This window comes from Xenopus laevis, chromosome 1L (assembly GCF_017654675.1).
Source record: "Xenopus laevis strain J_2021 chromosome 1L, Xenopus_laevis_v10.1, whole genome shotgun sequence".
Lineage (NCBI taxonomy): Eukaryota > Metazoa > Chordata > Amphibia > Anura > Pipidae > Xenopus > Xenopus laevis.
This window is the reverse complement of record NC_054371.1, coordinates 116,553,515-116,571,511: the sequence shown is the minus strand read 5'-3', so window position 1 is coordinate 116,571,511 and position 17,997 is coordinate 116,553,515. Positions and strand designations below refer to the sequence as shown.

The 17,997-nt window shown below is 37.7% G+C and overlaps 1 protein-coding gene across 5 annotated transcripts in view; it reads right to left on the bottom strand.

Annotated features, from left to right (window-relative positions):
• crtc1.L (CREB regulated transcription coactivator 1 L homeolog) overlaps positions 1–17,997 on the bottom strand; it is a 71,806-nt gene that overhangs the window by 33,799 nt on the left and 20,010 nt on the right. For all 5 annotated transcript variants that reach the window (XM_018256291.2, XM_018256298.2, XM_018256304.2 and 2 more), the window contains 4 exons: positions 8,698–8,835; positions 4,756–4,817; positions 1,754–1,845; positions 1,074–1,153 (listed from right to left, as the gene is read on the bottom strand). In XM_018256291.2, coding sequence (XP_018111780.1) covers positions 1,074–1,153; positions 1,754–1,845; positions 4,756–4,817; positions 8,698–8,835 — 372 coding nt within the window. The remainder of the gene's footprint in view (positions 1–1,073; positions 1,154–1,753; positions 1,846–4,755; positions 4,818–8,697; positions 8,836–17,997) is intronic.

Here is a 17,997-nt window from a genome sequence, read left to right as displayed (position 1 = left end):
TGCCAGTGGCATAGAGGCGGGGCAGACAATTACTTTCACTTTCCATTCAGCACTTCCTAGATGTCACTGCTCTCCCCACATTCCCCCGTTCTCTTTACCGTTTAATTGTCTAGCCAGGGCATGGGGATGGACATCAGGTCCCCCATTCTGGTGCACAAACAAGATTCTGAGATGATACAAGGCTTGTCTTAATAACAGTGTCCACAAAATGGCTGCTGCCTGCTTCCTACAATTTTGAAATCCCAGACTGAAGGAAGCAAGATTCAAATAATTTATATAGTGTAATTAAAGTTCATTTTGCTTGACTAATGTGATAAAATAGGATTTTGAATACTTTTTTGGGTGACGGGTCCCCTTTAAACTGCCCTTGCACCTAATCCCCAGTGCTCTGAAGGGAACCTGCGTATATGTGCGCTCTCTGGGGGGGGGGGGGTTGACCCTCTGGCCTAGAGGCGGCTCTGTGCAACACCTGTCTAGCAATTCTTTTATTCACCTTTGACTATTTATATACTTGAAGCTGCCAAGCCCCATCCCCAGTGACATTAGCAATGGGTGGGCACGGGTATGTAAGTGAAAACTTTGATAGTTTGATGTGTAAATTGTTGATGTGCTTTGAAGATTTTCACATATACTAAATAATGGTGTCACAAAACATGTAGCATAATCTGGATAATAGATTCCAAGCCTGCATTAACACTTTTACCACATACATCTATATTAAATATAAAAAGTGAATGATAATTAATCATAAACGGTGAATATGTACAGAACCAAAGATTTAATAATAAATAGATTCCATTATGCCATAGAAGTAGAATTATGCTGATCCTCTCCAAAGGGTTGCTGTGCTAGTTGAAGTTTGTTTCTGTAAGCATGCCAAATTACTATCATCATATCTGTTGTTCAGCTGAGACAAATCTTATTTCTGAGTCCTCTTAGATATCCCCCAAATGTCCCTATACATGCACTTTTACATGTGAAGAGATATGACTGTTGTGGGTGTATAGCATGGAGCACACAATCCAATAACTATTTCTGCAAAAACTCACCAGCTCTTTAAATCATGCAACTACCTTTTTCGTGTCCCATCCTTGTTTTAGTATTTTATCTCCTTCCAAACTATCTTCCATTCCTGGTACAGTCAGTAACAACACTATTCAAGAAAAAAAATGTTTTAACTCTATCTACATTAAAAAGACTTATTGTAGCTATATATCAAAAGCAAATAGAATTGGTGTGTAATTCTGAATGTTCCATCACTCATCCAGGTGCAACATGGATTAATAACATCCATTAACATAAGTAGATTTAATAAACAAATACCACTAATTTAGCAAAGCTTTGCAGTTTGGCTAAAAAGACATTTACCTATTGTGAATATGTCAGGAATCTTTATAAGATTATACATATTTCGTATTGGGGCACCTGGGAAACATGGGGACTTCCAAATTAAGTTTTATTTTCAACAAATTTCTGATATGTTTCACTATATTAAAAAAAACACAAAGAATACATGGTTTTCCTAGGTAAACTGAAATACACATCAAGTAACGGAGAACAAAATATCTAAAAGTCAGTAACCACAAATAAAGTGCATAACTGTACTGACAGTAAGTTAACAGTAAAATTCATAAAGCAAATAGCAGTGAGACTTGAATGGTTTGGGGCCAAAACATGCCAATTTGTTCTTTCTGCCGAAAAAAAAAACTACGAAGATGTAATTACACACTATTTGAATTTAATTTTAGCTTACCTCGTTGCTGAACATCCTGAGAGCTTCCTGTGAAAGCTTCTTGTTGGCTGGGATTCAGTGTACTTTGGTGCAGGGCTGAATCTGAATTAGTTCTAAAAAAAATTAAAAAATAAAAACCCAATAAAAATTCTTATAAATAATTTACAATGTTACCTAAAATGTCCTTGGTAGTATATAAACAAACATACTGTATAGAAAGTATGCAGTAGGCATTCTGCCTATTCTTTAAAGGAAAACTATACCCCTAAAATGAATACTTAAACTAATGGAAAGTTTATATGATATTAAGCAGCCAAAAATCAGTAAATATTGCCCTTTTACATCTCTTTACCTTGATCCACCATTTTGTGATGTCTGTGAGCTCCTTGAGAAATCAACTGACTAGAAATACTGCAGTTCTAACCATAACAGGAAGAAGTATGGCAGTAGAAGAGAGAACTTTGTCAATTAATAGGCTGATTTGATCAAAAACGTATGTGTGTCCTTGGTTTATTTGTGTGCACTGTGAATTGTATTGTCCCAGGGGACAGCCCATAGAACTTAAAATGGTATTTAGGATTACCCATTGGTACATGCTATTAAAAAATATATATTTATGAAAAATGTTTATTTCGATGAAGCAGGGTTTTACACATGAGCTGTTTTATGCGTATATTTTTATAGAGACCTACATTGTGCGCTATATAGTTTTCCTTTAAATTAATAAGATCCATAGCACTTGTCAGGTGAAAGCAGCCTAGATACCAGTCTGTTTAAAAACTTAGTGCTGAAAAATGCTAAAAGATGCTATTTCGTAAACTGCTCCTTACACATACCCATCTATTAACCCTTCTACAAAATCATTAAGATTTTCCTAATGCAAACATCACAGGAAGCAGCAGTAAAGCAAAAAAAAAAAAAAAAGAGTTAGATTCAGTTAACTGCAGCAGATTTCATACAAATCATCTTTCATTCAGTGAGTCTAAATGAACTACTCCATTGCTGATGCAGCTTAGATTCAAAATACCACGAGGCAAATTCACTAAAGGGCGAATTTCCGCCTGCAAAGGCTTCGCCACACTTCGATCCACTGCGTCAGTAGTTAATTCACAGCACATATGCTAATTCATCAAAATGGGAAGTTGCGTCTTGGGAGTCGAACACTGCCGAATTTTCACTAGCTTAAGTTTGTTTCTACCTAGCAAAACTTCTTAGTACACTTACATTTAGGTCAATTTGAATAGGGCGGGTACTTATAGGTCATTTATATGACTATTAGAGATATTGGTGCAACTGCTTGAAGTGCTCACTTACTATTAAAAATGTCTAAGAAGGCAAAATAAAGACAAAAGAGATCCTCTATTGTCTGAGACATGAGCCCACCCTAAAAGCATGCCCCTCAAATGGTTAAAAAAAAAATTACAACAAAAATAGTTAACATTTACAACTTTAAAACACAATCCCAGTTTAAAATATAAAAAAAGACAGCTTTTTATTTTTATGACTTTTCTGTATACAGGATATGATGTCACTGACAAGATTGAGGAGGATGTAGCTTCATCGTATCAGTTCACCAGGAAACTCTGGCAAAAGGGGTAACTTAATGGAAAATTTGCACTTGAGTGAATGTGAGGAGTAAGGGCAGGACTTCATGGGCGATTTTGCAGCGATCCGACGCGCTGCACAAAATCGGATGCGTCACGTCGGATGCGGCCCTGCCTTAAAGATTGTTCGCCTAAGAGAAAATTCATCTGGTGAAAGGGCGCGAAACTTCACTAGCGATTTACTCTTTCACTAGTGATGTCCTATATGCCTGTAAGCAAATTGGCAATGTCCCTGTGGATGGTATTTCTGGTGAATTTTCGGTAGCAAGAGCCACTTTGCCCTTTACTAAATTTGCCCCTATAATTTGGTCACCTGTCATTACCTTTTTGTAAGTCCTGTCTAGTCTATGTACGGTACAAAGCATATTTCTGGCACTAATTAACATGGGACAACTTACAACAAAACAGGGGGTTATTTATCAATAAAAAATTCAAGTTTTCAAGGGTATTTTTCAGTCAAAACTCAAATTAGGGGAGGAAAAAATCTGAAAAAACACCATCTAAAATCTGTTGAGGTCATGTAGAAGTTAATGGCAGAGGCCCCTTGAACCATTTGAAGATTTTGTTGCCTTCATGATGTTCGGGGGGGGGGGGGGGTTCGGTGGGTTTCAATCAAAACCTTAATCAACTTTTCAACTTTTTTCCTGCAGAAAACTCAATCAATTGGATTATTCAAGTTTTTCAACCCTACTACATTGATTAAAGCTTTCTTACATTTGAATTTTTCTTAAATAAGAAACCATTTGAGTTGTGAGTTCACCAGTGATGTTGCTCATAGCAATCAGATATTTGTGTTTTCTAACTTGTAGGTGACTGTTGAAATCGAATTGCGGACTGGTTGATATGGGCACTATCACTGGTGAAGTTTGTCTACAATGTTAATAAATATGCCCTTTTATGAGTATGCATTGGACAACACCTCCCTCCAAAAAAAACCTGAATGCAATAAGTGTATGGAAACAATGCAATAGTTTTAATGCATACATTTAACATACATTCTATTAATGTTACTTATTTGGCAGAGATTGTAATCCAGAGAGGGGATAAAACAAGGAAAACCTTAGGAGGAAGGAATATGTGGGAAAATCTTTGAATTTCATATTTTCTAATTTGCATATTTCCATACAGCGCAACCTCAATTTTACATCCTCTAATTTTAAGTTTTCCCTCATTTTACATTGTTATGTTGTGGTCCCACCAATATAGTATGCATACTACATTTCCCTGATTTTACATTTTCCTAGATTTTACACAATTTTTTTCTGGTCCCGTGAAAAACATAAAATGGGGTTTTTACTGTGTTTGCAAAATTGTCCCCACCATTGTATTAAATGGGAATTTCCTAAAACTTTTTTCCACTTTTGACACTGGACATACCCCTTTACAGGGTTACACATAAAACACAAGATAAGCACTCACCGTCTCCAACTTGTATCAGGCGGGGGTGAGAGATATACAGCTCCATAGGGACAACTGTCTACGTGATGGAATGAATTAAGGTGTATTCAGCCAACAAAATGTCATTATACAGTGTTATTATACAGTGGGGGAAAAGAAAGAACTGTCTAACTTTAAAAAAAAGACATTATTAATACAATACAATTCTGTCTGCATGGATTTACATTAGCACCTTCAGATTTAACAGTTAGACTGCTTAAAGGGGTAAAATAACTATCTTACTGTAAATGTAATTTTTGCACTTTATGGTTATTTACCATTCCAGAAATGATCTGATATTTAAAAAAAATGTTTTCATGGGAATGTCAAGGTTATGTTACACATTGCTGGTTAACTACCAACAGAGATGAGACAGAATTACAAGTCTCTTTTAATGGAAAATAAGACACAAGTATGACAAAAAGCTTTTCAGTCTCCCCAAAACCTGCATTTCTGGCCATAATTTTGTGGGTTGTAATTAAGAGCTCCGTGCCTTTCCAAGTAGCACCTACTATAGCATGATACTTTTTCTAGCTAGCTAGAGACTTGTTTTGTTCAGACTCAAGTTGAATTAGCCTAAACAGTGCCCTGAGCTTAATCCACTTGGTGGGAAGAACTGGAAAACAGTGACCAGACTTTTGACACAAAATCAGTGCACAACCTAATTAATGTTCTTGTGGTGAATGGCAGCAAATCCCGCCAACAATGTTCCAACATCTAATTGGAATTGTTTTCAGAAAAGTACAGACCATCAAAAAGAGGAGCAATATCATATTAAGACCCTTGACTTTAGAATGAGAAGTTGGACATGTCTAGATACTTTTGGACATATAGTGTATATTCTGCCTGAAAGGAAAATTGAACACTAGGCTTTTGCCATCAGTTTTGTAATGTGTGTTTTTTGGGATCACTGTCAAAGAAAATCAAGTCGTTACTAATCTGTATAAATGCACCCTGCATGAAAAGAATTATGCAAATCTTAAATGTATTCAACTGAAAGGTGTCATGTCTCTGCAGATATGGAATCTTTTATCTGATTTTACACTACAAGGGAAACCACTCAGCAAAGATCTTGAAGATTATGAGAGCTGCTTAACTGAAAAGCGAAAACAGCTAATGTACATGGGTAGGTGTGCATTTGGCAAACACAGAGCATATATTTTTACATTATAGGCATAAAAATATGCAGCAACAATCATGTTTGTCAGATATCCAACTTTCAATCCTCCTGGGGCAGTTGAACAACAATTGTTGACTATCATTTGTAAGGACTGCCAGGACTCTATATTATGTGCACCACTTCTCTAGTTCAAGGAATGAGTCTATATTACTCAAGCCATATCTGAAATGGATTATCCATTTATAGCTATTTATATAATCATACAGTTGCAAAAATATGCATATAAGCACAAATGTATGGATGAAATGCAAAATTCTGGAGCTACTTCTGTATAACTGCAATATTCAATACTTTATTCCATTGGCTTGCTTTTTATTTTTTCAGCTTCATGAACAGCACTAAAATAATATTAGTGAAATACAAATAAACCAGGGGATTAAGGCAACTTGTAAAATAAGCTACAAAGCTGGTTAAAAAAAAAATCAGGAATCACTAGTATAGTAAGAAACAAAGAACAAAACAAATGCTACACACATGCAATAATGTGATGATAGAGACAAAGTAGTTCATGGAAATGAAGAAGAAAATAATTACAGCTAAAATAGCCTGTACTTTTATAAGTTTTTTTTATCCCACTGGTCAGCACAACTTGCACATCACTCTGTATAGTTTCAATTCAAAAGAACAATTTAGTTAGTATTGAAAAACGAAAAATTGGTTTAACCAAAAAGCTTTAATTCTATAGTCTTCATAAATCCAGAATCAATGCAAAGTTAAAGATGCATTTTCAGAAATTAAAGTCATAGTAGTCAGTCCAACAATATGTGCAGGAGGTTGGCACAGTTTCTGCCTTTGATTGTATCTTTGTTGTATAATAAAAGCTTTTCACGTTGCATGGAAATCACTGAAAGACTGCAGTGTTACTGTATTTTTTTTTTTATTTTAATGTGCAATTCAAGTTCACGCACATTGATCTTTCTGAGCCACTCTTGCTTAGTTTTCATTGTGATTAGAATTGCAACATGCCTGAAAGTTTTTTCTTTCTTTTTTTTAAAGCAGTCCTAAATCTATGACAGAAAGCATTAAGTTATACTGAATATGGCCACTACTTTACAAGTTTTCTTGTATGTCTTGCTAAAATACATTCTGAACTCAGAATATCACTGCCTCAGTGGACATGTCAACTTTTGCAATACAATATACAAGCACTAAACAACCAAAAGTTGTTATCTAGAATGCTCAGGACCTGGGGTTTTCTGGATAACTAATCTTTTCTAATTTATATCTTCATACCTTGAGTCTATTAGAAAATCATGTAAACATTAAATAAACCCAATAGGCTGGTTTTGCTTCCAATAAGGATTAATTATATTTTAGTTTGGATCAAGTACAGGGTATTGTTTTATTATTACAGAGAGAAAAAGGAAATAATTTTTCGAAATTTGGATTATTTTTATGAAATGGAGTCAACGGGAGACGGCCTTTCAGTAATTCTGAGCTTTCTGGAAAACGAGTTGCTGGATAACAGATCTCATACCTGTATTTTATTCTCACAACAAAAGTATTTATATGTTGTTGGTCCTATTTTAGTGTTGTAAAAGACTCTATTGCTCTGGCACGGCCTTATTTGCTTAAAGGACAAGCAAAGGCTGAATACAATTAAAGGAACAGTAACACAAAAAAATGAAAGTGTTTTAAAGTAATGAAAATATCACATACTGTTGCCCTGCACTTGTAAAAATTATATGTTTGCTTCAGAAACACTACTATAGTTCATATAAACAAGCTGCTTGTGTAGCAATGGCAGAAATTTAAAAAAGGCTATAGGGTACAGGATTAAGTAGTGGATAACAGATAATACCATTGGGTTCTACAGAGCTTATCTGCTATCTGCTGTGTAACCTCGGCCTTTTCTCCTTTAAATGGCTGCCTCCATTGCTACACAGCAGCTTATTATATAAACTGTAGTAGTGTTCCTGATGCAAACAGCAGTTTTACCAGTGCAGGGCAACACTGCATTATATTTTTAATACTTTAAAACATTTGTTTTTTTGATGTTACGGTTCCTTTAAGGGTCTATGGAAAGTGTACCTTAATACTGTCTACCACTGTTCCTGTTCATTTATTAGATCCCAATCTGTAGTTTTTACAAAACTGCTTAGTACAGAAAAAAAAAAAACTTGCTATGCCCTGGTCAGCAAGATCAAGAACAAATGTATGCGCAATGAACTCTTCCAAGTAGCACATGTACAGTTAATTCTTCTTGTGTGCATGCTTTCCCCATTGCAAGCCGGATCACTCGCACACATTAACCTAGCTAAGCCTGCCCTCTCTAAAACGGGAACCAATTGAAACCACTCATAGCTCTGCCAGCGAGCAACACGGAGCAATCATCTTCTTCACTTCTTCTTTCTTCAAATTTCCCAGGGCAGATGCATGCACAGTAGAATGAAATAGCCGGCTTTTTGTTAAAGTTCGGTTTTTCACTCTAATGAGCATGTGCAGCCGTGAGAAGAAGCAGGAAGAGGATCACTCCGTTATGCTCGCTGGAAGAACCCTGGCCAGGTGCAGTTTTCTGCTGATAGGAGCACCAACCTGGGGTGTCAGGTAAGTAAATCCAATCTCTTGCCTACCTTTTGGCAACCCCAAGCACAAAAAGACTTTCCTACTCATTTAAACAAGTGTAATATGTGGCTACCTATATGAAGCTTCTACCACACCCTCTTTGAATCCAGGTGTATTCATAATTGAATTATAACCTTAAACAACAGTGTAATACTTGGCTACCAACAAAACAAGGATATTTGTCGTCCATGCTTGTCTACTGATAAGGGTCGTCTGTGGGGGGATCCAAGGCGATTCCGTTCTCGATAGACTCTGTCAACCAGTCCATGATGCCGTGTTGTCCTGCTTGTATCTAGTCCAGAAGACTGAAATGGAGTCTGGAAGAACAAGTAAATAATTGTTAGAATTATACTGTGACATTGCACCTTAACATTTAACATTGTAAATGAAGACACAAATCCTTCAAGTTCTACCCTTTCTTTAAGTGTGTTTTGTTTTAATTTAAAAAAAAAAAATAGATATACTCAATATGTTCAATATATAAGTACACACACATTTATAGTGCAGGGCTATAAAATGTCAATGAAAATGTAAACCATTAGGCAGTATAGATCAATGAATTAAATTGTTAAGTGGTAGTTCATTATAAAGTTTGTTCATTCATGTGCACATATTAGTAATTTCCCTAATATACATTCATTAGCAAAAATGAACAGTTACAGAGTTAACTATCCCGAAATACACAAATCCACCACAGTAAAATCTCCTCAGGCTGTCTTTTTCACTGGGGTTCGGCGACACAGTCTTCCCCCCTCCCTTCAGTTCTCATGATGTCATTTGTATTGCGGGCTATGGCTGCCTGAAGTGCTTAGTGCGTTTCTATGATTGTGAATTGAACCAATAGCGAACAATGAAGGAAGGGACAAAGCACAGCAAATACCAGCATAGTAAGGGTCAGTGTGGGAATTTCTGACACTGAGGGTATGTGGCCTAAGAAAGGACTTTGAAAACATGGCCACTCATTTTGCTATGATGAAAGGACAGCGTTTGCAGCGTTTTATTTCAGAAAACGGGTCGCAAATGTATTTAGGACACTATTATTTTTGTAAAGATCATCTTTTTAGAAATTTTATAATGAAGGTGAACTACCCCTTTAAAAAAATAACCTTTAACTCTTAAATTGAGAATCTTTCTTATAAATTACATTAATAGATATAAAGCATATGTGGTATTATAATTAATACATAAAATTATGTTACTGTAGATTTGAATTGTTTAGTTATCAAAATATGAGAGCAACAAATACACTGTTTTGTCCACATTGTGATAGAAACCCTTCTAGGGTGGAAGAGTTAACTGACAAATGTTGGAAACAAAGTTCTGGCAGTTTATACACTACCCAATGTTTCTCACGTTATTCCACACAATAGTCAGGTAAATGCTCTGTTACTTAGGGGCAAATTAACTAAGGGTCGAAATGAATTCGAGAGAATTTTTGAAGTATAAAAATTCGAAATTCTAAGTAATTTTTTTTGATACTTCGACCATCGAATAGGATACTACGACTTCGAATTTACTTAGACTTTGATTCGAAGTAAAAATCGTTCGAATATTCGACCATTCGATAATCGAAGAACTGTCTCTTTAAAAAAACTTCGACTTCACAACATTTTTCTAAGTCTTTACACATCAAATAAAAATCCTTTGATCGATCGCTAAAATTGTTCGATAGAACGATTTTTATTTGTCCGCAGGATTGCCAAATTTGAAGAAAAAACTTTGAATTCGATATTCGAATTCGAAATTTTTTAATTCGATGGTCGAATTTTGAAGTTTTTTGTACTTCGAAATTCGACCCTTGATAAATCTGCCTCTTAGTGTTATCAAAAATGGAAAACCATTATTCAGAAATCTTTGAAATATATGAATGCCATTAGAGTGCATTTGAAGCGTTTATTTAATAATAAAAACACCTAGTACTTAATGGCAATACGCCAGCATAAATACATGTTGGTGGCAAAACTATACTATTTTATTTATTTTTTTTTACATCTTAATATTTCTTATAGTAGACTTGTGGTATTTTGATCTGAATTATGGAACAAAACCTGAATAGAAAGATGAGTAATAGAAAGAAACAACAATAAAATGTGTAGCCTTTCAGAACATTTATTTATTAGATGGGGGTCAGTGACCCATATTTTAAAGCTGGAAGGAGTCAGAAGAAGGTAATTAATTCAAAGACTATAAAAAAAAAAAAATAATGAAACCCAATTGAAATCTTCTTACAATTGGTCATCCTATAACATACTAAAGGTTTAAATTTAAAAGTGAACCAGCCCTGTGTTTCAACTGTCTCTCCTGCATTAAAAGTACTCTGCTAGTGACCATTTTCTCTCAGGTATAGAACCCACAGCTTGGAAGAGATTTACACAGATGTGTAACGGACTAGTTAACATCCAGCTAAGGAGTACCTGAAACATCCGTGCTTAAAGCTCTAAATTAATAATTACTTCTGCAGTACCAATACATTAATCACTGTGCTTCTCATTTCTTCTTTCATGTTGATTCTTCTGAACCCCCCCCTTTAAAGCAGGGTTGGGTCATACTCCTATGTACATAAACTTAACAGAGCAATACAGAATTTTTATAGTGTAAAACAAAGCAGAAGCTTGAATGTTGCCATACAAAACAAGACTAGCTGGAAAATTCTACCGAAAATGTTAGCCAATTTAAACAACTACTTTACCTACCTCTTCAAGTTTAGTTAAGGTCTGAACATTCTAACAAATCGAAAATGAAGTTATTAATATGCTTGTTAGCAGAAAAGCCCAGGGTATGACATGATTACAATCACTGAGGAATGCCTAACATTTAGCAGCCCAGTGATTTACACTTTTTTTCTCCTTTGTGGAATAAATTTAGGCTTTCAATGTATAAACATATTTAGGATGTGGGATTATTTTTTTTGGTCACTGAACCATTATTTATGACTGGATATATGGACTTAACTCAACAAGCCAATTCATAGAGTTAATGGAAAAAACACTGTTTTTTGACAATGTACAGTATTTTAGCCGAGAACGTCAAGAAATGCTTCTTGCTACAAACTACTGAAACCATTCATGCTCCTTCCTAGTATAGACATAAATTGAAACAGCAAGAGCAGGCAGTTCTCTACCAGAACACGGAGAAACACGGAGCTCAAAGCAGCAGATTTATTTGAGGTGTTATGGAGAACTATTACGTTACCAGTCCATTTTGCTGAGGCTAGGCAGAACAGGCAAGGCTCTGTTCACAGCAGAAAATGATTGTTGGGGGGGGGGGCTACCATTAATTTGCAGGGCAGCAGTAAAAAAAAAAGATTGTAGCTTATCAAAACTGAAGCAATAACTGAAATTAACCTAGTTTTTTCCAATGCCACAATTTTGAAGTAAAATATAAAAAACTGAATTGCTCTTTTAAAAGATTTTCAGTGCAGGATCAGTTGTGTGGAGAACTATTAATTCATGTGTTTTGAAGACCGTATACATTTAAATACACAGCACCATCATACTACAGCTGTTATCTTTAGTGAGATTACTGTGGAATTTTAGTTTGAGGTAGAAAAAGACAAATGCCATGCTTCCAGCAACGGGACATACATTGGGAATAGAATAAAGGTAACTCTTGGGCTACAGACCCAAAAGTGTTCTTAAAGGGTCAGCCAATATTTAAACTTTATATCGCTACATATTGTAGACATGGTAGAAATTAGGGATGCACAGAATCCACAATTTGGTATTCGGCCGAATCTTTGAATCTTTTGTGAAAGATTCGGCTGAATATCGAACCAAATCCGAATTTGCATATGCAAATTTGGGGTGGGTAAGGAAAGTGGGAAAACTATTTTTTTACTTCCATGGTTTTTTTTTAAAAAAAAATTGTGCTTTCCCTCCCCTAAGTTACATATGCAAATTAGGAATTGGATTCAGTTCTGCCAGGCTCAAGGATTTCGCCGAAATCTGCTGAACAAGCCAAATCCCAAACTGAATCCTGGATTCAGTGCATCCCTAGCAGAAATGGGTTACTGTTAACATTCAACCATATTCACCACATTCTAAATCAGCAGTCCTAGATTTTTTTCACCAACACCTCAAAGGCTTTCAGACATCTAACCATAAACTGTATGAAACAGCCATTTCAATATTATAGTCATGAATTACCTCACTTTATTTTAAGAGTCTTGGGAGGCTTCCGGGTCCATCCATAGTGCCCATATTTTGTCAATTTTTTGAGGGTAACCCCTATTCATGTATGTTAATTTATAGTAAGGGATAGCTTTATCAATCATGTTCTCCCAGGCTGTATGCTTTGGGCCCCTGGCTGATTTCCAATGTATTGCTATAGTTTTATTGGTGTACATACAAAGTAAAGTAATAAGAGTTCTCTGACCTCTCCTAGGTGACATCTTCAACCTGGTTAAGTAGCATTACCATAGGCTCTAGTGGGAAAGTCATTCCTGTTTTTTCTTTTATGCTTTCCGCTACCTTTCCCAAAAGCATTTTGACCACGGGCAACACCATACTAAGTAATAAGTGCAGGAAGTCTGCTGGAGCGTGTTGACACCTAGGGCATTCCTGACTTATTTCGGAGTTCATATTATGCAACCTTTTGAAGTGAGATATATACAGTGCAAGTATTTGAGTTGGGTTAATCTATCTCGGCTGCTAATGACCCCCCCTCAAGAATGGCTTCAAGGACATCCTCCCATTGTTCAGTAATACGTTGTGGGAGGTCCTGTTGCCACTTGTCAAATAATATGGGTAAAGTTGTGCTACCTGCTAGCATCAGTCAGGCATAAAATAAAGATAGGACTTTCTTTAGACCTTCTGTGTGCACCAGACTTGGCGTTGTGTCTATAGTTTGGCTTTCAAATTGGGCCTTCACTGCATAGCGGAATTGTAAATATCTGAAGAACATTGTATTTGGGAGAGAAAAGGTCTGCTTCAGTTCCTGGAAAGTTAAAAAAGTGTGCCCTCCGGCATAACATCAAAAATATTTCTGATGTTATATCTTGCCCACAGCTGGGGATCTGGTATGGTTTTGAACTGTTGAAGATTTGGGTTACCCCAAAGAGGTGTATAGTATGAGCAGTATAGTGGGGGTTTTAGAAAGTGTTTCATTGCCATCTTCCATGCCTTAACAACAGTTTTCATCGGTGGGGTGGCTAGTTAGGTATAAGTTATGCCTCTATATATGTTTTTAAGCTCCTCTAGGGAGCCCAGGGTTTGTGTCTCAAGCAGGGTAGCTGCATTTGTTAGTGAGGGGGAAGTCCATCTGCAGACTACTACTAGTTGTGAAGCCAGATAATACATGTAGGGGTGTGGAGCAGCCAACCCCCTCTTGTAGTTGGTAACTGTAACGTCTGCAGTGAGATCTTAGGTTGTTCGCCATTCCAGAACAATAATAACATATGGACATTGAGTTTGCGGAAGGTTGAGTGGGGAATAGTTATTGGGGATTGGTGGAAAGCATATGCGAGTTTAGGAAGAACTATCATTTTTAATAGGTTTACCCTACCTGTAAGGGGGAGGCGTCCAAATCTCCCTATTTCATTTTTTATAATACAGTTGACATTAAGCTCAGTAAAGTTTGTGATGTCTGTTTGGATCCAGATTCCTAAGTATTTGAATGCAGTTACCCAATGTAGTTCATGTATCTGATTGGGTGAATCAGGGGGCAGTGGAACTACTGGGAAAAATTACAAGTTTTGACCAATTTATTTTTAGGACACAGAATGTCATGTGGTTACTGATGAAGTCTAGTGCAGCTAACAAAGACTGAATAGGGTCTGCTAGATAAAGGAGGGTGTCTTCCACATATAAGGAGACAAGCTCCCTCATATTACCCAGTTGTAGATCCTTTACCTGCTGTGAGGCCTTCAAGCAACATGCCAGTGGTTCCATTGCCAAGGCAAACAGCAGTGGTAACAATGGGCACGCTTGTCTTGTGCCCCAGCTAATTGGAAAAAGCCTTGAGAGTAGGAATGGGCGAATTTGACACGCTTCACCAAAAATTCGCCGCTGTCGAAATGTCACCGACACCCATTAAAGTCTATGGGCGTCAAAAAAATCTTGTCGCTCGTCAAAATCTTTTTGACGCGCGTCTTTTTTTTTTGGACACATGGCGTCTATGGGCGTCATTTCCGCGGCTAAACAAGGCAAAAAAATTCGCCCATCCCTACTAGAGAGTTTAGCTATTGGGAGGGTGTATAGAGCTTGAACCCAGGTAATACATTTTTGATGTATCCCCATTCTTTTCATTGTGGTCCACAAATATTCCCACTCCACAGAATCAAAAGCCTTCGCGTTATCTAAGGAGACAACTACTTGACTACCAGAATTGTCATGTGTAACGGAGAGGTTTGTAAATAGTCTCCGTATATATGTACCTGTTGATCTCCCAGGCATGTAGTCCGTCTGATCAGGAGATATTATTTGCTCTATTGATTCCACTAGCCTGGTGGCAAGAACTTTTAGCTCCTTAGCATTTTTGCATCTACATTTATGAGTATGAAGAGCATAGTAGTGTATCCTTCCCACCTTTTGGTAAAAGAATTATCAGTGTTTCCCTTATGGACTGTGGAAGGGGGTTCCCCTGTATTATTCCATTATACAATTGGGCTAGTAGGGGTGCTAATTTCTTTGTGTGTTGTTTATACCATTCCCAGACATACCGTCTATACCTGGTGTTTATCTCCAATTCAGCCGGTGTAATGTCCTGTGCTAGTTTAGGAGAGGCTTGTTCTGACAATTCCGGCATTGGTATGGATTCTAAGTAAAACTGAAGGTCACCTGGGGTAGCCTGAAGTTTAGATGCCTGGTTATTTCCTCCGAGGACGAGGTGAGCTCTCCATTGATCAAATTGATAGCTGGTATTAGGGATGCACCGAATCCAGGATTCGGTTCGGGATTCGGTCTTTTTCAACAGGGTTCAGAATCGGCCGAATCCTTCTCCCCGGCTGAACCAAATCCTAATTTACATATTACAAGGAAGTAAAAAATCTTTTCCCCTTCCCACCCCTAATTTGCATATGGACATTGGTTCGGTATTCGGCCTAATCTTTTGCAAAGGATTCGGGGGTTCAGCCGAATCCAAAATAATGGATTCGGTACATCCCTAGCTGGTATAGAGATGCTTGTCACATCATCTTTGTCACCCTTCTTGGTCCAGTGCTCAAATATATTTACTTTCTGGAAAAGCATATGTTTTTTTAGTGAGTTCTAACTGTGCTAGGTTAAGGGCTTCTTGACATTGTTGCCATTCACGGTCTTAAAACAGTGGGTTCTGATACATATTTGGCCTCAGCCTCCTCCACTTTTTGGGATTTATGGGAGATATCAGCGATTACATTCAGATTATGTGCCTTGATGTGATTTATAAATACTCCTCTGATATATGCTTTAAGCGCATCCCAGGAGAGGTCTAGGGTAGTTTCCCCTTGGTTGGTGATCAGGTAAGTGTCTATACTGTTCTGGATATGTTCCACCAAGTTCTGATGAATATCCCAATATGGGCTCAATCTCCAGAGTATGTCTGCGGGCGTGGGCTATGTTATCAGAGTAGTCAGTATAGAAGAGTGATCCGATATACCTCTAGTCAGTATTTCTATGTTTTTTTATCATCTTGTTGGTTTCTTCACAGCCTAGGGCTAGGTCAATTCTGGATAAAGCATTGTGGCCTGTGGAGAAACATGTGTATTGCTGCACCCTAGGGTTGCGTACCCTCCAGAGATCTATCAGACGACATGCAGAGACCCACTTGACAAAAGCTTGAATGGTGACTTTTGGTGCCTTATGTTTATCTAGCCCCACATATGTAATTGCATTGAAGTCTCACATTAATAAAATGGATGCCAATAGGAGGGATATTGAAATTGGGACCATGATATTGTATAACGTTTCATCCTGGAGGGGGGGGGATATACACATTCACCAGGGTAATGGACTTTCTGTTCAGCGTACCATGTACACTGAATGATAAATTTACCCTCATCATCCCACACAATTTTATGGACAGTGAAAGGGCAGGATTTGCATATCAGAATTGAGACACCACTGGAGTGATAAATAGAGCCTATCCAGGGTTTTTGAGGGCAAGTATTTTGCTGCCTATCAAATGGGTCTCCAGTAATATAATTATTTGTGGTTTGATATTTTTTAAAAAGTCAAATACTAGTCTCCTTTTAATTGCATTCCCCAGGCCCCTCACATTCCATGAGAGTATTTTAGCTGTAGCCATAGTTAATCTGAGAGGTGATGCAGCCACTGGGGAGTGTTACTGCCCCTAACTGTGTTAACACAGCATGTAAATATGGCTTAGGCACTATATTAAAAACAAAAAAATATTTTTTCCCCTCCCTTTCCTCCCCACCCACTCCAGTAGATAATCGACCATGAGTGACTTTTATCCCTTAACTTTAACTGTTATTTGTAACTTGTGGGTTAGTGTCTTTCAAAGTCCGGTAGGAGAGCTTGATGGACCATGAGTAGTAGCAAATACCCCTTTGATATAGGGACAGTCCCAACAGGGTCATACTTGCCAGTCTCTCAGTATAGGATGAAGTAAGTGCTCCACCTTGTCGTAGCTGGAAAGACAGGTGTGAGGGCATGCAGGATATTCTGTGTTTAGAATGGTTACTTGTACCTTGAGTTGAATTTAGAATTTCTGCCCGTCGGCTTTATCTCCGTTCAGGTGAGATGCGTGGTTTCCTCTCTAGCCGGGAGATTAATTTCTCTGGGGAACTGAAGAAGTGTACCCTCCCATCATCAGTAACTCTCAGACGAGCTGGGTACATCATAGCATGTGGAAGTTTCCTTTGTCGTAGTTGCAGTTTGGCCTCTGTGAATTTTCTTCTCATTTTACTCACTTCTGTCCAGAAGTCCTGGTAAATTGATATCCTGTGGTTTTCAAAGGTAATTTCACCCATTTTCGATTATCTCTGTAATCGAGAAGCCGGGCAATCAGGGGGCCCTGGTAGTGCACCCAGTGGAGGGGGTTTACCTGGGATTCTGTGTGCGCTTTCCACTGTAAAGGCTGAGGAAAAGGCTGTTTGGCACTGCTCCACAAGTAGTAGTGCCCTCGGCTCTTTCTGGAATGCCAAGTATACTAATAATATTGCGATGTAGGCAATTTTCCAACCGAAATTTTTCCATTTTTTCCATTGTTTCAACCTGTGAGCCGCTGTGTCACCAGTGCTCACAGGTGGCACCATGTCAGTATGCACTTTATTTGCCTCAGTGCCATCTTGGGACATCCCTGTCTGATTTTTGTGTGCTTTCTTTGTGGCGGTTCTAGTCCGTCCCATCTGGTTTGACAGGGGGAGCGTTGTGCTGTAGATGCTTCCCGGTACATTCTGGCAGCAGTTGAGTCTTGGTGCAGCAGAGTTACGGCAGTATTTTAGGCCCCTGGTACGGAGCTCAGCTCGTGTGCGTCCTACCCAGTCCTCATCCGGGTCATGCCCCGAACTTGATTTTATTTACTACAGAACAGTTAAA